The sequence below is a fragment of the Pantherophis guttatus genome, chromosome 11, assembly GCF_059756535.1.
Source record: "Pantherophis guttatus breed Tessera chromosome 11, ASM5975653v1, whole genome shotgun sequence".
Taxonomy (NCBI): domain Eukaryota; kingdom Metazoa; phylum Chordata; class Lepidosauria; order Squamata; family Colubridae; genus Pantherophis; species Pantherophis guttatus.
Window position 1 is genome coordinate 13,976,371 of NC_142073.1, and position 22,788 is coordinate 13,999,158.

The following is a 22,788-nucleotide window of genomic DNA, read 5'->3' on the forward strand; positions in this document are numbered from 1 at the left end:
AACACTTAAAGCAGCTGATTTTCAACAATCTGGACGAAACAGCTCTTCTGTTTATGAGAAGCAAGAAACGGCTAACTGGGGACTTAAGTTTTGGAAAGTACACCGAGCGTCTAGAACTCATTCCTGGCCTTTATTAATTCATTCCTGGCCTTTACTAACAGCTCTCCTTTTTATTGGCGTATGACCTTGAGGGAGGAAAGAAAAAGACTTAGAAATGGAGAAATCAGCAATTTTCCAAAATGCTAACCAACTGCTTCTCCTATTACAACTCTGGAGCAGACAAAAGATCCTTTGGATTCGGTCCGTGGCCTTCTCACTGTCCTTGTAGCAATTAATGGACTAATTTGCACAAGCTTTCATGGTAGCCACAGGGATTCAAAAATATATATTCTCTTGAGTTTGGATGGTGTTCAGGTAACGACAGCAAAGAGTTGTCAAGAGTTTTTAATCTCTTTAATGCCTCCTTAATTTAAATGTAGATTTGATTCCTTCCCAGGAAAAGACTCCTTTAGAAGCTGCGCAGATGTACCAAAAAATAAAAATAAAAAAAATAAAAAATCAGACCAGACCAGATCAGATCAAAATGGGCTGGATCCTGCCAAGGATTAAAAAAAAAAAGATGCATGTTTTTTTTCCAATGGCATCTTTATTAGATGTGTGCAGCATTTGGTTCCAAAGCTAGCAAATGTGTTTTTGGATCCAAGCAATGCACACAGCCAATCAGGATGCCTTTGTGGGAATTTTTAATGGACTGTTTCTTAGCCCCTGACCTTCTCTGGCCCATCTTCAAACTCAGTCACTCTTAGGTTGGCTTGTTCCCAAAACCAAATTTGAGTTTCTTCCACTTGGTTTGGGGAGAGTGATTCTGCTGACAATGTACCGGCCTCATTTTCATTATTATTTTTTTCCAGCATTCCATTAGTTGGAAAGAATTAGAACAACAGCTGTCCTTAATCCAATCCCACTTGTGATTTTTCTTAAACAAATAACAGTCCTTATGGGGGAGGAATCATCTCTTTTGTTATCCATAAAGAAAACAAGCAAGCAAAATGTTGCATGCGCATCTCTATGCCTTATGCACCAAATACCAGATCATAATTAGCTGGCCATAATTAGCTGGCCAATCTCAGCTGATTATACTGTGGTCTATATTGTGCCAATAGTCACTTTACATTTACCATATGTATATCATGGCAGTGTTTTGGTATCTATTACAATACTGGCTGACTAAGGCTTTTACACAATACAAAATATAAAGCACAATTTTAAATGTCCTTTCCAGTCAAATAAACTCCCTTTCCAATAAAGTAATCAGCCATGAAGCATGCAGAGAAATGCTGAACAAATCACTGCATATGCAACAAAGCTCACAGAGCTGGATAGCTTGTGGGGTAGTTAGTTATAGGAACCTTGTCTTTAGCATGTTGGGTGAATTAAGCAATCATTTATTTCTTTCGATATAGCATATTATAGCAGAGGGAAGAGACGTGGCTGCTTTAAGATGCTGCAGGCAGGTGTCATGTTCACACTCCCATGCGCTCCAAATCACTTTTAGAGATTGGACGCAAAGAGCTGTACAACCCTAAAATTAATATTCCAAATCATAATATTAACAAATTGCAAGGAAGGGAGGGGAGGAGAAATGCATTTAGCAAATAGAATTAACTCAACTGTATACTCCAAAAAAAAATAATAATAATAATTGAATAGAGATCTGCGGTAATCTGTACAGCTGTTGGAATCACCATTGGTGATTTGCTAGTAAAACCTCTTTTAAAGAAATGAAATGTGGATTTTCCAGGGTGCAATTAGTAAAGATAATCTCTCATATGTTTCTCGTTGTTCCCATTGAAAGGTGAAGTTGGCATTGTACTTAACCTGAAATTTTGGAAGTGGGGAAAAACATAGGTATATCTAAATATACGTATCTGTTCCCTTTTCCGTTTGCAGGTACATCTGTGATTCAGGTGACAGCCTCAGATGCTGATGATCCTACCTATGGAAATAGTGCGAAACTTGTTTACAGCATTCTTGAAGGCCAACCGTATTTCTCTGTAGAGCCACAAACAGGTACTAATCAACTGTGTGCTAACTGAAAGGGAATTTTAGAATAGAAGTGAGAAACCAGCAACTTTCCAAATTTATTCGGTTTATATTGCCACCCATTTTTACATACATGTCTCTGTATCCAATTGTTATTGGAGTACAAGGTTCAATCCATGATCGTTGGCTTTAGTGGGTATGGCTAATTACCTGAAAGAGATTAACAATAGTACTAGTACTTAGACTTATATACCACTTCATAGTGCTTTACATCCCTCTCTAAGTGGTTTACAGAGTCAGCATATTGCCCCCAATAATATGGCTCCTCATCTTACCGACCTTGGAAGGCTGAGTCAACATTCATCCAGTCAGGATCGAACTCAGCAGAATTACCCTGCCATACTGCATTCTAACTACTGGGCCACTACCAAGCTTCCTTTATGTGTCCCAAATATGATAATCAGAAGATAAACCACCAATTTTAATAACAATAGCAACAACAGGGAACAACAAACCTTACAGTGTGTTTCCGTTTGACTTGTAATTTGCATTCAGGCCTTGGATTTATTTTAGAGACAACAATGCCTTTGATTTTCTTGCTTGATTTAAAGTAAATGTGCCTTCTGCATATGAGAAGAATTTGACACTTTTTTCAAGCTATAAATGATCTCTAATGGAAATCATACCCACATCCCAGTATATGTGATTGCATGGGGTTATAAAAGAAATGTTCAGTGTCTAAACCAGCTGCTGAAAAACACTGACAGTATTATGACTTCCAAACTTAGATAAAGGTTAAATTTTGTAATCAACAGCTGGCCCCATATAATGCATATCAAAGAAGGGGTTTCCCAAACTAAACACAGTTTGTTAGTCTTCTGTATAGGTTTATTAAGAAAGTTCACAGTCTTCTGTGTTAATGCTTACATTCACTAATATTCTTTCCTGTTTCTGTTGTCTCCATTAAAAATCTTCATGAAAAATAGTAGTATAAAAGATAATTTTAATGTTTTTCCTAATGCATTTCCAAGAGCATTTAGGAAAGTAGGGACAAGCCTTAAAAATGCATTCAGGAGGTGGAAGAGTTGATAGTCAGGGAGTATAATTTTATATTCACACTTTTTTCAGCCCCCCAAACTTCTCAAGCAGTGGGAAGGTGGTGCACAATTTTTAATACAGCTATTAATTTGAAATAGTTAGAAGGGAAAATAGTAGAAGGGAAAAAAAGAGAGATAGATTGTATATGAGCAGAGTATATGATGGGGAGGTCAATAAGAAACATTAGCTAAGTGGTTTAGATATAAAATCATTCATTTCAAAATGGTCTAATCCTTTTCTAATTGTGATTGCAATGGTGCAGAATGAAGTGGCCTTTGGGGTGATTAAGCGAGACTGATCTCTTAGTAGTCGGAACAGAATCACAGTCCAAATATCTGTTGATGAAATGTTCGTGAAGTAATATAATATAATGGCAGCTCAGGAAGATTTGAGTGATAGTCTTAACCTTTGCATCCAAAACAGATGCAAACGTATAATTGAAAAGGGATGTTGTTAAATCTCCCCTTAATACATTATTCTACTACTGTTGTTGGGTACAGAGATTGTTATACAAGTATTTGGAAATGGCATAATCCATCTATCCCTATTGCATATGAGCTGGTACAGAGCTCTGGAGGAGGAGGAAATTGGATAAAAATGTTTCTCAGTTTCTCAAATGCTCATTTAAGCATATTTAAGCTCCTAGTGATAAAGCCATCAAAATAGCATTTCCTTCCTTCCTTCCTTCCTTCCTTCCTTCCTTCCTTCCTTCCTTCCTTCCTTCCTTCCTTCCTTCCTTCCTTTTCCTTCCCTTCCCTTCCCTTCCCTTCCTCCTTTCTTTCTTTCTTTCTTTCTTTCTTTCTTTCTTTCTTTCTTTTCCTTCCTTCCTTCCTTCCTTCCTTCCTTCCTTCCTTCCTTTTCCTTCCCTTCCCTTCCCTTCCTCCTTTCTTTCTTTCTTTCTTTCTTTCTTTCTTTCTTTCTTTCTTTCTTTTCCTTCCTTCCTTCCTTCCTTCCTTCCTTCCTTCATTCATTCATTCATTCATTCCTTTCTCTTTCCAAGATGGAGAAAAAGAAAGCCAAGATTTCCCTCTAGTGAGAAAATGGCATCATAATGTCTCAAATTCCCCCCCAAATCCCACCAAAGAACAAACACTAGTCTTGATATCTATGATGGAAATTTTGAGATCTAAGCCTACCTTAGATTTGTGGACTGCATACTGATTAGTGAACCCATTCTGATCATGAATTCAAAAACTGGTAAATACCAAAATACAATAGATGTTTTTAACAATGTGTCCTCACTTTCATTTTCCTAAAACAAACTGCAGCAACATAATCCTCAACGGCATTACAACAGGTTAGGAATAACATTTTGCTACTGGGAGGCCAGCTGTTTTTGGTAGCAATCCAAGATGAGATAACATAAATCAACCCTTTGTGTGCAAATCCTAATGCCCTTTCTCATATTGGAAATGGCAAAGATCAAATTCCTCAGACTTCTCCATTAAAACCTCAACAATCATTATATTATAAGCCGGACTAGGCAAGATCACGGAAAGAGCTTATCAAGCTCTTGCAGAATCCAATTTTACAGATGGATGCTTCTATTGTGTTTAACTTCATTTTTTTTTTCAGTCTTGTGCTTTTTAGACGACGTATTTGAAAATTTTTATATGCATATGCATTCTTTTCCCCTGGGGTATTCTACTTTTTGTGGGTGGTGTACATTTTCTAAGCAACATAATGCAATTCAGATGGATGCATTTTCCTGAATATACATGTCCATGTATAAAATGCAGATAATGTATACATTTTTGTACTCTTCTATTAGAAAGTTCAGAATTGACTATAAAGTTGCATTATAATTATCCTATAAGGGCAGGACATGTGAATACATTAAATTCATATTAAATTATGAACGGAACATATTCTTCTCCCACCACTTCTTTAACCAACATCAGATATTCTATGGAGTATGGGTGGAGGAAACTGTAGTTGATATATACTACAATCACTGAAGGCAATTTCTCTGTTGTATAATGGTTTAAACAAATATCTGCCAGCCCTTATGCAAATGAATAGCTGTAGAAGAGACTTGCTGTCAGATAAACATTTGAAGAACATATTGTGAACCATTTCTTCTCATCTTTTTCCTGAAGGTATTATAAGAACAGCTCTTCCCAACATGGACAGAGAAGCAAAGGAAGAATATCATGTTGTGATACAAGCAAAGGACATGGGAGGACACATGGGAGGACTTTCAGGAACCACCAAAGTGACAATTACCCTCACAGATGTCAATGATAACCCACCAAAGTTCCCACAGAGTAAGTTCTGAAGAACTCTACCCAGTGGATTCTGTTTCTCATAATGGTCCACCAGAAGCCTCATTGGAGCTGAATAATTCTCCTCCTCCTCTTTTACTTGTTAGCAAACAACTATTCAGTAATATATTGAATCTACGCAGTCAAGTATCATATTCTTATTATGATTACTGTATTTTTCGAAATATAAGACGCACCTTTTTCCCAAAAAAAAAGAGGGTGAAAATCTGGGTGTGTCTTATACTTCAAATATAGCCCCACCCAGCTTCTCAAACGGAGGTTTCAGAGGCTGAAAAAAACATCGAAGCTTCAGAAAAGAAGCCCCCAAACAGAGCTTCAGAGGCTTTTTTTCTGAAGCTTTTTCAGAGGCTTTCAGAGGCAGAAAACAGAGTTTTTTTGTGAAACGGAGTTTCAGAGGCAGGAAAAAAAACCAAAAAAAAAAAAAAAAAGCAAGATGCAGAGCTCACAACTAAGGAACCTGTTGCTAAAATTCACCTCTGGGAACAGCTGATTGGGGGTATTCTGGGAGGCCGATCCACCCACCAATCAGCTTTTTTCTTATTTTCCTCCCCAAAAACTAAGGAGGGTCTTATACTCTGGTGCGTCTTATACTCTGAAAAATACGGTAATAATGATTTCTAGAAAGATAGGGCTGCCTGTGCTTTAAAAATTATTTGGAGGAAGTGCTTTGAAACATGTACAGGTGTAAGTACAGCATGTCTTTAAAGCAGCTACATCTATTCAGAGGTTTTGTCCAAAGGAGGACATGGCTGCTTTAAGAAATCATATTAAAAATACAGACATTCTTTTTTGAACCATTTTTGAAACCCATGCAATTCTAATGTAAGATCCCTGCTTCTATCCTCCTGTAACATCAGTGGCATGCAGCTTTTAGAAATGAAAACCCAATATCTCAGGCTAATAATGTTATATCTTCCATAAAGCTCAAAGCAATTCATAATATATCCCAAAATATCTAGTTCACAAGGATATGATTTTACCTTGCTTGTGTCAGAGAGTCAAGAGACCATAGCTTAACCTAGTTGTAATATTTTTTTTTTATTTGATTCTGCTTGGCTCTTGTAGAGCCTGTCAACCATCCCAACCTGGTCAATTAAAAAAGAAAGACTCTTGAATCCATTATTAGCAAAAGTACACTTTACTAAAGCCAAGTAGTTTCAGACAGGCAAAGCCAGATTTCCCCCAATCCCACCCTGCAATTTCTCTTTACCCCATTGCATATGACAGACTTTATTTGTTTGTTTGTTTGTTTGTTTCGTCAAGCATGTATTAGATAACAGATATAAGTATAAACATAATTATGAGTACATGAAATGAATATGAATAAAAGGGGACGGTAGGCACATTGGTGCGCTTATGCACTCCCCTTACAGACCTCTTAGGAATGGAGTGAGGTCAACAGTAGACAGTCTAAAGTTTTGGGGGTTTGGGGAAGAAACCACAGAGTCAGGTAGTACTGTATATTCTAGGCATTGACCACTTTGTTGCTGAAGTCGTATTTTCTGCAATCGAGTTTGGAGCGTTTTACCTTAAGTTTGCATTAAGTTTAAGTTTGTATTAAGTTTAAGTTTGCATTAAATTTGTATTAAGTTTGTACCCTGTTTCCCCCAAAATAAGACATCCCCTGATAATAAGGCCAATTGGGCTTTTGAGTGAATGGCAATAAGACCAAGCGCTTATTTCAGGGTTCAAAAAAATATCAGGCAGAGTCTTATTTTCCGGGAAACATGGTATCTATTGTTGACTAGCAGCATGCAAAGCATGGTGTAGCAGGGTAGCAATCCTGAAAGAGCCACACTTGCTATCTTAAAAATTAAGAGTGGTAGGTGGCTATTGCCCACCTGTCTAGAAAAATGAAAAGGTAAGCTAAAATCGTAGAAGGTATCTGAGGAGCTGAGACCAAATGAGAGTGACCAGCCTGGCAAGTTAGATTTTTGTAGATGGTAATGTTTCAATGGCCCATGATGAGTCATAGTGGCGCAGTGGTTAGAGTGCAGTACTGTAGACTACTTCTGCTGACTGCCGGCTGATTGCAGTTTGGCAATTCAAATCTCACCAGGCTCAAGGTTGACTCAGCCTTCCATCCTTCCGAGGTGGGTAAAATGAGGACCCAGATTGCTGGGGGCAATAGGCTGACTCTGTAAACCGCTTAGAGAGGGCTGTAAAAGCACTGTAAAGTGGTATATAAGTCTAAGTGCTAAGTGCTATTGCTGTGATGGCCATAGTAGCTATTTTGTGAAGGAGCATCTTCCCCTTCCCCCTTCAGCCTTTTATGATTCCATACACAGTCCCAAATTCCAGATAAGCCCCACCAATCCATAAAAGTTTTCTCTGAAATAGATTCATGCACACCAAAAGGAATTGAGAGGTATCTCATGCACATTTTACATTCAAAGTGTGTTTTTTTTTTTTTGGAAGAGCTTTCTTTTAGAAAGGGGAAAAAAATACATAAAAGAGTTGAGCCATTTCCAGGGACACACAGTGAACCATTTCAAAGATGAGGATTAAGGCACAGGAGGAGGTAGGGACTTTTGTGCTGCCTCATTTTGAAAACATACTGGACGATGATGTTTTAACAATATGCCCCCGCTGAGATCAATGGCATGAGGTCTAGACTTTTAGTGGGAAATGCTGTTAACGGAGACAGATGGAGGATGGAAGCAATGGAAACATATTTTAGAGAGAAATAGTTATGCGCTGAGACCAAATTTAAAAAAGAAAGCAAGCAAGCAAAGCACTCCCTCTCCATCTTTTTTATGAATGTGTGAGTACAGCAGAGACGTTCTTAAAAAGCAGATTTCATGGTTGCTTCTCAATTAGAATAGAATAGAATAGAATTTTTTATTGGCCAAGTGTGATTGGACCTACAAGGAATTTGTCTTGGTGCAAAAAAGATGTTGAGACTCAAGAAAGAATGCAGACAAGAGCAACAAAGATGATTAGGGGACTGGAGGCTAAAACATATGAAGACCGGTTGCAGGAACTGGGTATGTCTAGTTTAATGAAGAGAAGGACTAGGGGAGACATGATAGCAGTGTTCCAATATCTCAGGGGTTGCCACAAAGAAGAGGGAGTCAAGCTATTCTCCAAAGCACCTGAAGGCAGGACAAGAAGCAACGGATGGAAACTAATCAAGGAGAGAAGCAACCTAGAACTAAGGAGAAATTTCCTGACAGTGAGAACAATTAATAAATGGAACAACTTGCCTGTAGAAGTTGTGAATGCTCCAACACTGGAAGTTTTTAAGAAGATGTTGGATAATCATTTGTCTGAAGTGGTGTAGGGTTTTGGACTAGAAGGGGGTTGGACTAGAAGACCTCCAAGGTCCCTTCCAACTCTGTTATTCTATTCATATGCTCTCAGTGTACATAAAAGAAAAGATACATAGGATACATAGATAGGGTACAAATTAGCAATCAGGAAACAATATCAATATAAATCGTAAATTTACAATTTAGACTGATTGTATCGGTAGTCTTCACGAATGACAAAATCTGCATGTCCGTTGCTTTTGGATAGCTCCATTTAGTTTATGGAGGTATCAGTTATGGCAAGTTTTTAATTTGCTTAAATGTTTGTTTGTTTTTTGGTATTTGGAAGTGAATATGTGCATCAAATAGGAAATGGACATTCAGAGAGATTTAACCCTTTGTAAAGAGGCAGGCAAACAAAAAGCATCCGTAGTTTATGGGTAATTTATGAATGAAAATGATTAAATGATATAAATGCACAAACTCATGTGCAATCTCTAGTGCTGCACAGCATGATCCCAATTATATGATTAGCAGCTGTTAGAACTACTCTTGTACTCTGCCACAATCCTGATTACACCACACTCTCAGCAGCCCCAGTCAAGACAAGCAAATTACTCAGGTCAGTTATACCTTAACCAGGTGATCCTGTAAATACCTACAAGCCAGTTCAAATAGTGTTGAAAATTTCACACTTTAAAATTTGCATGTCTTAAAAAAAATAGTAGTATGAGTTCTACACTAAAGCCTACCCAATACCAGTGCAGCATCTACAATATTGTTACCGTGGAGATATATGGATTCTGAAATATTGAAATTAACAATTCTGCATCCCTAATTTTCATGACAGAGTTTTCCCTTATAATGTTTGGTTGTCGCATTGTTTTTAATAGTCCTGTGGATAGGAATGGGTTAGGAAGTCAAGCATATACTCAACTAATCATTTGTAAGGGTTAAACCATTTGGATACAGTTTCCTCTGTCTTAGGGGCCCAAGGCAATTGAGTCTACATGTCAAGCTTACACCCTATGTATATAATAAAAAGAAATATCAATTCTTTTATTTCAACTTTACTGCTGTTTTTAAGTATTTTGTTCACAGCCTTTCCAGGAATTCTGACAATCTCCTTCCTTCCTTCCTTCCTTCCTTCCTTCCTTCCTTCCTTCCTTCCTTCCTTCCTTCCTTCCTTCCTTCCTTCCTTCCTCCCTCCCTCCCTCCCTCCCTCCCTCCCTCCCTCCCTCTCTTCCTTCCTGTGTCTATACTCTTTACAGTTGTGTTTCTCCTGAATTGTGTTCACATCTTAACTAAATTAATGAAAAGGGTTAATGTGCTCCAGAAAGAGCCAAATGTTTTGTGGATTAGTTCAAAACGGATTTATATAAGCACACACTTGAATTGATTTCACTTGGGCAGCAGTTGTATATTTTATTCTATGAAAAAAAAAAAGCTGGAGGGAAAAAAAGTAAGCGGAAAAGGAAGAATTTCCATTACAGAGCCTACATACAAGAAGTTCGAGCAATTTTATTTTGAAAAAAAGTATAAGACCACCCAAGTCCATAATGAGTCAGGGAAGAGCTTTGCCTTATAGCCTGCCAAATTAGCATTTCTCTACTTTTTAATTAAACCTACCAAAAACAAAGTGCGATGGGGCAAAACACTTGAGTGCCAGGAGACATTTTAATGGGTGAATTGCTGCCTGAATCTGACTTAGAATCTCTGGAATGGCCATGTTCCCTCTTATTTCCTCCGCTAATTTTTGCATATCTTGATGGAGTCAATAAAATAAATACTCCTCAAGGAATTAACAATATCGCTTATTTACTGATAAGCACCATTTCGCCTAGGTGTTTATCAGATGTCAATATCGGAAGCCGCCGTTCCTGGCGAGGAAGCTGGAAGAGTCAAAGCCAAAGATCCGGACATTGGAGAAAATGGTTTAGTAACTTACAACATCATTGATGGCGACGGTATAGAAATGTTTGAAATCACAACGGATTCCGAGACTCAGGAAGGGGTTGTGAAGCTTAAGAAGGTAAGAAAGGCATTCCTTTCATACCTCAATGGATAATATATACTTCATTTTCTTTCCATGCCTCACGGATAGATTATCACTCATGGTTTAAAAAAACAAAGAAAAAAGAAAGAAAGAGCAAAAGTAGTTTGGGATAATTTGTTTATGAAGCTATGATTAACTTCCAGCATCCCATTTTACTCTTATCTTTTAAGGCTTGGAGCCAGAATGAAAGGAAAGAGATTATAAAAAATAAAGCACTTGGTGCGTAGAAGCTCCTTAACATCATTTTAAAGTGAAGAAAAGTACATTATTCTTTTAGTGATCCTCCTCTTGAGAAATCAACACTGTTCCCTCTTCAAAGCATACTGCATATTAACTTGGAAATAAATGAAGGGGATTGCCTTCGCTATAATGAAGCATTTATTTTCAAGTTGGCAAGACAGTGTGAATTTTCAGATAATGTGACAATTTCAAGGGATTTCTTTTGTGTCTGCATGCTTTTTTCCTGAGGAAATCTTAATTTGGGCTGTCAGGATTCCTTCTGAATGCAGTCTCTGATTGATTGATTGAAAGAAAGAAAGAAAAGAAGTGGAAAAAAAGGGGAAAATAAAGCAAGCATGGGTTGGTCACTGCTGGTGTTTCCTTCACGCAGGTCAACAAAAGCCCCTTTTTGGTTTCAGCCCTCTATTCTGAAATATTTTTCTTTCTTTTGCACCAGCCAAAGTCATCAAGCTAAACACTGTATGCAAAATTGCTATGGAAGCAGCTGTGCTCAGCTTCTTTAAAAACCAGGGACTGCCAACATTTCAGAATTGATTCATGTTTAACAATAGAATAGAAAAGAATATTTGCAGCTCAGGGTTGAACGGTGGAGTCCTTGGTGCTCTCTGAGCTTTGTTATTTTCTTGCAGATGTTTCATTATCCAACTAAGTAACTTCAGCAATCAGTGATGTTACCTAACTGGGTAATGAAATGTTTGCAAGAAAACAACCAAGCTCAGAGAGCATCAAGAACTCCACTAATCAGTGTTTCTATATTTGGGGGGGGGGTGTTGTTCTATAGCAGGGGTGTCAAACTATGGCCCACAGCCCAGATGCGTCACGTGCTGGCCATGCCCACCGTTTTAGCGAAGGGGAAAAAAGTTGCGACAATGTGACACCACGAGTTTGACACACACACACACACACACACACACACACACACACACGTTCTATAGTATTCAATTAGACAGGGGTGAAATCCAGCAGGTTCTGACAGGTTCTGGAGAACCGGTAGCGGAAAGTTGAGTAGTTCAGAGAACCAGCAAGTACCAAATCTAGCTGGCCCCAGAGTGGGGTGGGAATGGAGATTTTGCAGTATCCTTCCCCTGCCACACCCACCAAGCCACACTACGCCCATTAAGTCGTACCCACAGAACCGGTAGTAAAAAAAATGGATTTCATCACTGCAATTAGGGCTTTATAGCAATCTAACCATAGCAGAGAGGGTGCCATTTAAGTTCCTAAAATCAATTATGCAATTCCTAGAGGTATCTCCAAAACTATTTTGAGATTACGAATAGGAACCATGTTGCCCAGGATGTGTAGTAGAACCTGAATCTTAATTAGATTGTGTTATAGATTTTATCTTGGGTCCTGTATTACTTCTTTTTATTGTTTTTCTGTTATCTTTTTAATCTTTTTTTTCACCCCTCTGCTAACTATCCAGAGTCATGTTTTTGAGTCTGGGGTATTTTCATTAGTTTGATTTGAAAGTGGGTTAAAGACATAAAATTAGTAAAGGTAAAGGTTCCCCTCGCACATATGTGCTAGTCGTTCCCAACTCTAGGGGGCGGTGCTCATCTCCGTTTCAAATCTGAAGAGCCAGCGCTGTCCGAAGATGTCTCTGTGGTCATGTGGACGGCATGACTCAACGCCAAAGGCATACAGAGTGCTGTTACTTTCCCACCGAAGGTGGCCCCTATTTTTCTACTTGCATTTTTTACGTGCTTTCAAACTGCTAGGTTGGCAGAAGCTGGAACAAGTAACAGGAGCTCACCCCATTACGCGGCACTAGGGATTCGAACCGCTGAAGCTCGACAAGCTCAGCGGTTTGATCGACAAGATCAGCGTCTTAGCCACTGAGCCACCGCGTCCCCTTACATAAAATGAAAGAGAGACAATTTGATGTAGTGTTTAATGCAGTGGCCTAGAAACCAGGAGACTGAATTCTAGTCCCACTTTAGGCGTGGGAAAAAAAACTGGCTTTGAGCCAGTTACTCTTCCTCAGCCCAACTCACTTCACAGGGTAATTGGTTGTGGGGAAAATAGGAGAAGAAAGGTGCCTTGTGTTGTACATGAAAAAGGTGGCATATTTTTTTTAAAGGTAGCATTTTGGAAGTCTGTTATAGCTGTCCATTCTGTTGCTAGCATATGTCCCATCCATAATTCTCAAGATGTATTTAGGTAGTTGGGTGCTTTGTCATTATTAAATTTATACGCTAACAAATCTATTTAGACTTGGGCAGGTCAGAATAACTCGCAATAATTGTGCATGTTAGATACAAGCAAGATGTGAAATACTCCATTTTATATCTAGAAGTATATTTTAATTAGAATGGAGCCCAGACAGGAACAACTATATATCAGAATCCAGACACCAGTATAGAATAGAGTTCCCTGTTTTGCTATAAGAGCAATACTATCAGTAATAACTCTAGCACTTGGGAGCTTTTAGACCACACATTATTAAACATGGGCATCCAGTTTATAACTCCCCTCATGGTACTTGTGCCTTGAATAATATCAAAAATTAGGAAATGTTACCAAGGTTTAGTTAACAGTAGTGTCCATACAGATTTTTACCTATAATCTTAAGACTTTATTTAGTCTTAAAATTACAGGCTGGATCTTGGAGATGCGAAAATGGTCGTATTATAGACGTCCCTTAAGTTCATTTTATTCAATTATACATTTTTGAATATTGGTCAGTGAAGGAATCATTTCAGTTCCAGTTTACCTATAAACATGCCTGGTTCTAAAGCAGGGGTGAAATCTACTTACCTTCCTTACCGGTTCGGAAGTGTGTGCATATCATGTATGCGCGCACACCTGTGCATGTGCAAACCTTCTGTGCATGTGCAGAAGATTAAAAAACATTACTTCCGGGCGGCGATTGCTACTGGATCGCCGAACCACAGGGAAAAATTGCTACCAGATCGGGTGATCCAGTCTGATCCGGGAGCATTTCACCCCTGTTCTAAAGGTGTTGTGATCTGACCTACCATATGGCCTCAAACAAAGATGACCCTAAATTTATTTCTCATTCTCATGCCCAAAAGCGAAGTAGGGAAGATACTATATTCTCCAAAGAATATAAAATGATCTTCATATTTTAAAACAATATCTTAAATAAATATAGGCATATAGGAATTATGTGTGCATGGGAGGTTAGGTACAAAAGTGAAATGGATACATTTTCAGCCTCTGGCAATATCTGGCTAACTTTATCTAGGCTGGAAATTATGCAGGATAGGTTCTGGTTAGTACTTTGCAGGAGATTATTGGGTGGAGACCAAACTGGAAAATGAAAAATTATCCTGAGCGAAAGCAATGGCATGTTATCTACATAATGCTGACCAAAAAAAACCCCTCATGGATGAATTCATGAAAGCAGTAAGGATGGAAATGAACTCTTAAGCAGGTTTATTTTTTTCTTCCTGTTGTTTGTAAAAACATCCTTGGAATGATAACTTTGTGTTTCCTCCATTTTTCTTAACCCCAGCAAGTTGACTATGAAACCAAAAGAACCTACAGCTTGAAGGTAGAGGCAGCCAACACATATATTGACCCCAAGTTCATCAGCAATGGACCATTCAAGGATACTGTGACTGTGAAGATTAGCGTTGAGGATGCTGATGAGCCCCCCATGTTTTTAGCACCGTTTTACATCCTTGAAGTGGAAGAGAACGCAGGACCGGGTGCTCCAGTTGGACGGGTACATGCCAAAGACCCTGATGCTAAAAATAGCCCTATAAGGTATGCTTGAAACAGGCAACAATGGCTTAAAATAGAAAAGGCTGAAATCCTATCAATAATAACTTAATCACCTAAAAAAGGTAAAGGTTCCCCTTCCACATATGTGCTAGTCATTCCCGACTCTAGGGGGCGGTCTTCATCTCCGTTTCTAAGCCGGAGAGCCAGCGCTGTCCAAAGACGTCTCTGAGGTCATGTGGCCGGCGTGACTCAACACCAAAGGCACACAGAACTCTGTTACCTTCCCACCAAAGGTGGTCCCTATTTTTCTACTTGCATTTTTTACAAACTGCTTTCGAACTGCTAGGTTGGCAGAAGCTGGGACAAGTAACGGGAGCTACCCCATTATGCGGCACTAGGGATTTGAACCACTGAACTGCCGACTTTTCGATCAACAAGCTCAGTGTCTTAGCCACTGAGCCACCGCGTCCCTAACTTAATCACTTGCAATGTAATAATAATGTGGATGTACTATAGGGAGAAGCAATTCTACTTTTTCCTCTTTAGTTACCAGGAATAGTAATTTCCAGGCATAGTTAATAGGATGAAACTTAGGAAGAAAAAGTCTGATGATCCTGCACATGTTGTGCAGATGTTGTACAGATACATAGAAATAGCAGTAAATAGGGTGTGTATGAACTCACATATTTGGGGATATACACAATTTTTATAGTCATTTATTTACATACACAATTAAATATTTTAGTCCTAGTGTATGCTCAGTGCCATCATTGGAACAGTGTTCATAGGCATTACAGAGGCAACCAACTCAAAATATGTATTTTTCAAGATATATATCAATCATAAGATCTCAGGTGCATAAGAATGGAGTGCATAAGAAGTGAAGTCCATTTCTCCATTTCCAAAACCCCTCTAACTCCACAATCAGACAGTGCATTTGCAGCCAATGAGCTAGTACCATTGCAATAAACTGGTCTGCTTCTAGAAATACATAATTATTAAATCAGTTTTAATATTAGCAATGTTAAAGTGATACCAACTATTTTAAAATGACATTTTGAAAAATATTAAAATAGATTCTGAATAAAACCTTTTGAAAGAGATATATAATAAGGCAGCTGACAATTAAGTCACACAGAAGGGTAGGGAAATTGTGACATTGGATTATAACTCACAGCAGCTCCAGCATAGTCAGTGTGAACAATGCTAGAACTGCAGTTCAAAAATATTTGAAGAAGCACATCGTGGATGAACAGAATAACTGGGGAAAACAAGACCTTTGGATCAGGTTCTTTCCCAAACACTACAACATGAATGATACCTCCCAGGGACGTTGTCACATCATGGATTCTCTTGCTTCCATTTGGGACAAATAATTATAGAATATGTGACATGAAAACACACAACCTAGTGGCACCAATGTGTGAGGCATGTAGAGAGAACACTACATAAGATACTACTTCTTTTGGCAAATGGAACCCTACACAGTTGAGAGATCAGGGTTTTACATTGTGGCTTTGCCATTCTATATCCACATATTAGAAGAACTGCTGAAGAAAGCTACTTGTTCCACACAGTTCCTGCTGTGACTTACAACTTGGTATCATGCAGAGTTCTAACATGAACAGAAGGGAGTCACATATTTATTCTGAATAAAGACCTTTGCTCATCTGGGATCCAAATAAAATTTCTATGTCCACTGAATAGTTGAATAAAAAGATAAAAGTTCCCCTCGTATATATCTGCTAGTCATTTCCGACTCTAGGGGGCAGTACTCATCTCCATTTCAAAGCTGAAGAGCCAGCGCTGTCCGAAGATGTCTCCGTGGTCATGTGGCCGGCATGATTAAATGCCAAAGGTGCACGGAATACTGTTTCCTTCCCACCAAAGGTGGTGCCTATTTTTCTACTTGCATTTTTTACATGCTTTCGAACTGCTAGTTTGACAGAAGCTGGGACAAGTAACGGGAGCTCACCCCGTTACGCGGCACTAGGGATTCGAACCGCTGAACTGCAGACCTTTTGATCGACAAACTCAGCGTCTTAGCCACTGAGTCACCATGTCCCTTGAATAGTTGAATAGCCTTACCTCAATAAATATTTCCTACTACCAAAACCAATGAGAAACAAGATACACATTGCACTTTACTCATGGGTTGTTACTCTATGCTACTAAGAAATAGCAAGCCGTTTCCATTTAGAAGCGATCTAGTCATTCTAATTAATATTTTCATCTTGCTAAGCATGTTCCCACCAAGCTAATCTGGGCTACACTGTTTGGGAGACATGAAATGAACTGAGGACAATGAACAATTCTCTTCTAATGACTTCATTTGCATCTCCTTTTAGATATTCAATTGATCGTCACACTGACCTCGACAGATACTTCAGCATCAGTCCAGAAGATGGCTCAATTACAACCACAAAAAAACTGGACAGGGAAGAAATAGCCTGGCATAATATTTCCGTGTTAGCATCAGAAGTTCGTAAGTGTTAAAAAAAAAACCTCTTGACATGTTCTAGTATGTGCTACAACTCCCCACTTTTGAAGAAATGAAAGGTGCTGGGATCTCAATAATTTTGGGACTGATATTTCACCTATGATCACTTTCATTTTGGATGACATTTCACATTGGACCTGAGATGATGCCCTTGGTTGGGATGTAACTTGAACTAAAAAGATAGAATGCTGCTAAGCCTGTCTACCTATATGAATACATATACCCTCTTTCATCGAAAATAAGACCCAACCAGAAAATAAGCCCTAGCATGATTTTTCAGGATGCTCGTAATATAAGCTCTACACAAAAAATAAGCCCCAGTTAAGATTGTCAACAGACGGAGGCGTTTAGTACTGTATTTCCCCCAAAGGGTGAACTGATCGTGATAAAAACTACCAGTTCGGGTGAATCGGAAGTAAAAAAAAAAAATGCTTTAAAAAGATCGCACAGCAAAGTTGTGATTGTTGGAACCTTTTTTAAAAAAAATTTTTAAAAGTATTTTTTTACTACTGGTTCAGGCAAATAGGTAGTAAAAAATGCTTTAAAAAGTAAAAAAAAAAAAGTTGGCCATGCCCACCCAGTCACATGACCCACCACCACCAAGCCACGCCCACAGAACTGGTAGCAAATTTTTTTGCATTTCACCACTGGGTGTAGGTATCTGATGAATAAGTTTATTGTAAGAACTATTTGTATGTAAGGCATTAAGAAAGAACTCAGGCAGTTTTCCAACATAAAAAGGACATTTGATTCATACCTGAAGTCCATGCTTAATTTTTGTGCCTTTTGCTTCTGGCCACAAATTACAATGGGATTAAGTCTTCCTATTTTTGAGTGGGAGAAAGAGCTTCTACCATCCCTTGTTATGGTCATAGACTAGACTGATTTCATGCTGCTTGTTTCTGACCTTGCCAAACTAGAAACCATGCCAATCTTAAAATATTAATGAGCAGAGTTTTTAAAAAATTATCCAACTTATATGATTTATTGATGACAGGGTCTGATGATAAGAACTCATTAATTCTGATAGCATTTTACTAATCTTCTACTAATCCTGAAAAAAGGAAAAAGTTGCTGATTGTGTTTATATTATATAGATGTACCAGATATTCCATTTGTTAGGCAGTTGACCCTAATAGTGCATGAATTTTCCTCTCCTCTCCTTCCCTCCCCCTCCCTTCCTCTCCCCCTCCCCTCTCTTCCCTCCTCTCCTCTCTCCCCTCTCCCCTCCCTTCTCCCCTCCCCACTCCTCTCTCCCCTCCCCATCTCTCTTTCTCTCCCCCTCCCCTCTCTCTTCTCCTCTCCTCTCTCCCCTCCCTTCTCCCCTCCCCACTCCTCTCTCCTGCCCTTCCTTCACCTCTCTCCCCTCCCCTCTCCTCCCCTCCCCTCTCTCCTCCCAAGGGAGGCATTCATTCTGTTCTTTTCCTATACAACCATGGGGGCAAAAACCCAAGCATCCACCTACTTTCTAGGGAGCCTTTCTGGGAGTTTTTCCTCTGCCTCTGAGAAGAGAGAAGAGAGTCTAATCATTACTATCAGCTCAAATCATTGAGACAATATGGTTAACTAGTAAAAATATCTTAGTCCCAAACAGACCCAGGGTTTTTTTGTTTTTTTTTTAAATCTGTGTATGCCATGCTAACCCACGTACACTTAAGGGTGTCATGTGAACAAAATCATTGACAATCTGGGTATCTGAGTTATTGCTCCCAGAGGACTGCAAAAGAAAGTTGAATAGGTCAAAGGCTGAGTAAGTCCCTATGTGAGACACTCGAGGTACCGTGTTTCCCCGAAAATAAGACCCTGTCTTATATTTTTTTGAACCCTGAAATAAGCACTTGGCCTTATTGCCAGGCAATTGGGCTTATTATCAGGGGATGTCTTATTTTGGGGAAAACAGGGTAGGGAAAAAAAAAAACAGACAACTTTGTGTTTTGTGCTATTATGTTTTCTTTCTCAATAACTATTGCAGATAACCGGCATCAGGAAGCCAAAGTTCCGGTAGCGATTAAAGTTCTTGACCTAAACGACAATATCCCCAAGTTTAAAGAGCCCTATGAAGCTTTTCTATGTGAAAAACCCCAGACAAATAAGGTAAGCATTGTCCGCTTTCTCTTTTCTTCTTCAAGACTGACCATTTTGGTTTCTCCAGATAGACCCTACAAAAGAAATGGAGAAGCAGGAAAAACAGGCCAGGATTTCTGTTGGGTTTAAAAGAAATAAATATAACAAACAACTCTACTAAACCTGTCTGACTGGTTAGTAGTGGCAGTGGGAAGGCTATTGTTACCACAGGTAATCCTCGACTAAAGTTCATTTAGTGACCATTGGAAGTTACAGTGGCACGGAAACAAGTGACTTTCGACTGTTGCAACATCCCCGTGGCCACCTTTTCAGAATTCAGGTGCTTGGCAACTGTCTCATATTTATGACGGTTGTAGTGTCTCAGGCTCATATGATTCACCTTTTGCAAGCTTTTCATGAGTAAAGTCAACGGGAAGCCTTATTCACTTAACAACTGTGCTATTAACACAGTGTAATGCGCTTAAAACTGTGGCAAGACAGGTCATTAAATGGGGCAAAATTCACTTAACAAATGTAAAAGATAAAGGTAAAGGTTCCCCTCGCACATATGTGCTAGTCGTTCCCAACTCTAGGGGGCGATGCTTATTGCTGTTTCAAAGCCAAAGAGCCAGCACTGTCCAAAGATGTCTCAGTGGTCATGTGGCCGGCATAACTAAATGCCAAAGGCGCACGGAATGCTGTTACCTTCCCACCAAAGGTGGTCCCTATTTTTCTACTTGCATTTTTTACGTGCTTTCAAACTGCTAGGTTGGCAGAAGCTGGGACAAGTAATGGGAGCTCACCCCATTACGCGGCACTAGGGATTCAAACCGCTGAACTGCTGACCTTTCGATCGACAAGCTCAGTGTCTTAGCCACTGAGCCACCACATCCAAAGTAACAAATGTGTCACTTAGCAAAAGAAATGTTGGGCTCAGTTATGGTCGTAAAATGAGGACTACTTGTATTGAACTTCCCTTAAACACTGCCTTCTTATCCTAAAACACAAATGATTTAAAAGGTACTTTTAAAAGTTTATTTTACATGGTTGAAAGTTTATTCTACAAAGCAGATCCCAACATGGAAAGTCTAAAAGCTGAGGCAGGGAAGGAAGAGAGATTTCAAATGCACTGCATACTGATAAGTGTCCTCCTTTTCCAGCCACTAATTACAATTTTCGCAGAGGATAAAGATGATTCAGCCAATGGCCCGAGATTCATCTTCCATTTGCCACCTGAAATGATGCAGAAGCCCAATTTTACTCTCCGAGATAACCGAGGTTTGTATTTATATTCATTATATAGGATGGGAGGAAACTAATTATCCTCGCAGTAGTTGTTTTTTTTTTTTCCTCCTCATTAACCATGACTGATTTTCTGCAGCAATGTCTGGGAAGAGAGCTTCACAATGGAGGGGGGAGAGAGAGAGAGAGAGCTTCACAAAAATGTATAGAATGCATAAAATGCAACTAAAAAAAACCATAACAATTGCTCTGGGTGTTTCTTTCACTAGCAGAATTCTTCTTGATTATTTCAACTGGGAGTTGAAGACCACATATCTTGAACTTGCCAAAGTTGAGAAACACTAATAAAGGAGAATATTTGTAGCTTGGGTCAAAATGAGGGGTCCTCGTGCTGGTGTTGTTATCTATCACTGATGATATTATCTAGTACGGGTAATGAAACAACTGTAAGAAAACAATCTGAGCCAAGGAGCACCAAGGACCCCTTGTTGAGAAATACTGCTCTAAATGAGAGGGCAAAACTCAGCCAGGCTTTCAGAATTCTCTTACTATATATCCTTGTTGTTGTTAGTTGCGAAGTGGTGTCCGACCCATCGCGACCCCATGGACAACGTTCCTCCAGGCCTTCCTGTCCTCTACCATCCCCCACGCCTACTGCTTCATTGACTCCATCCAGCCACCTCATTCTTTGTCGTCCCCTTCTTCATTTGCCCTCAATCTTTCCCACCATTAGGCTCTTCTCCAGGGAGTCCTTCCTTCTCATTAGGTGGCCAAAGTATTTGAGTTTCATCTTCAGGATTTGGCCTTCTAAAGAGCAGTCAGGGTTGATCTCCTCTAGGACTGACCGGTTTGATCACCTTGCAGTCCAAGGGACTCACAGGAGTCTTCTCCAGCACCAGAGTTCAAAGGCCTCAATTCTTTGGTGCTCAGCCTTTCTTATGGTCCAACTTTCACAGCCATCCATTGCAACTGGGAAAACCATAGCCTTGATTATACACACTTCTGTTGGCAGGGTGATGTCTCTGCTTTTTAGTAAGCTATCTATATTTGCCATAGCTTTCCTCCCCTGGAGCAAGCGTCTCAATTACTTGGCTGCGGTGATCTTGGATCCTACAGTACATCAAACAACTACACTTCCAATCTGTTATGTAATTTTTTTATTTACTTATGTATTATTTATTTTATTTGTCAAGAATGTGTTTGGTAATAAGTATAAGCATAGATTGAATACATAAAATAGATACAAATGGAAGAAACATTAGGACAGGGACGGTAGGCACGCTGGTGCTCTTATGCACGTCCCTTACAGACATCTTAGGAATGGGGTGAGGTCAACAGTAGACAGTCTTAGGTTAAACTTGTGCTTCCTCGAACAGAAATGTTTGTCACACCTCTTTTCCCTTTGCCTTATTCACCATCAAATAAAAGATACCAACAAATCAAAAGATTCTGCTCCCTGAATTTTATAGCTGAGGAAGATTGGAGATGGCAAGTTATTGGATGTTTCAAATGGTAGCGGTTTTTTAAAAGAAGCAGAATGGTTTTCACATCTACTCCCTTTTTCATGTAGACTTCATGTAGTTATCCGGAAGATTGATAGTGACAAAACCCCAGAGCAATTATTATGATATTTAGTCAGTGGTGGGATTCAGCCAGTTCGCACCACTTCGGGAGAACCGGTTGTTAACTTTCTGAGCAGTTTGGCAAACTGGTTGCTGGAAGAAATCATTAGGGCAGAGAACCGGTTATTAAATTACTTGAATCCCACCACTGTATTTAGTGTCATTTTATGCATTTTTTCCAAAGCTCTCTGAGCTGTTTTGCACTGTTGCCCAGGGGATGGATGGATGGATGGATGGATGGATGGATGGATGGATGATGAGATAGATAGATAGATAGATAGATAGATAGATAGATAGATAGACAGATAGGTAGGTAGGTAGGTAGATAGATGATAGACAGATAGACAGACAGATAGATGACTGACTCACTTTACTGCAAATGCACTTTAGGAGTTTTATTTTAAAAAAAAAAGAACAACTATTGGCTACAGCTTTGCTAGGGTGCTAAAATAATCCATCACAAACTAGAAATAGAACTCTCCCCCCCCTTCCCAATTCATCTTAAATCATTTGTTCTCCTTCATAAATGGAAACTCATTTGAAACGGAGGAATATTTCATCACAGTACTCTACAATTCATATAATCCTCTGCATGCCAAGTCAAAATAAGTTCCACTTGATTCAGTGTGGCTTTCTCCCAAATTTGTAGTTATAGCGTTGCAGCTGAGGAACTGTTGGTCCCCAAAAATTGAAG

General features: G+C 39.2%; 1 protein-coding gene across 2 annotated transcripts in view; it reads left to right on the forward strand.

The window, feature by feature from the left end:
- The window catches only part of CDH11 (cadherin 11), a 143,242-nt gene that overhangs the window by 105,859 nt on the left and 14,595 nt on the right, over positions 1-22,788 (forward strand). For both annotated transcript variants that reach the window (XM_034425374.3, XM_087877104.1), the window contains exons 5-11: positions 1,951-2,070; positions 5,241-5,408; positions 10,522-10,709; positions 14,455-14,708; positions 17,015-17,151; positions 19,139-19,260; positions 20,391-20,508. In XM_034425374.3, coding sequence (XP_034281265.1) covers positions 1,951-2,070; positions 5,241-5,408; positions 10,522-10,709; positions 14,455-14,708; positions 17,015-17,151; positions 19,139-19,260; positions 20,391-20,508 — 1,107 coding nt within the window. The remainder of the gene's footprint in view (positions 1-1,950; positions 2,071-5,240; positions 5,409-10,521; positions 10,710-14,454; positions 14,709-17,014; positions 17,152-19,138; positions 19,261-20,390; positions 20,509-22,788) is intronic.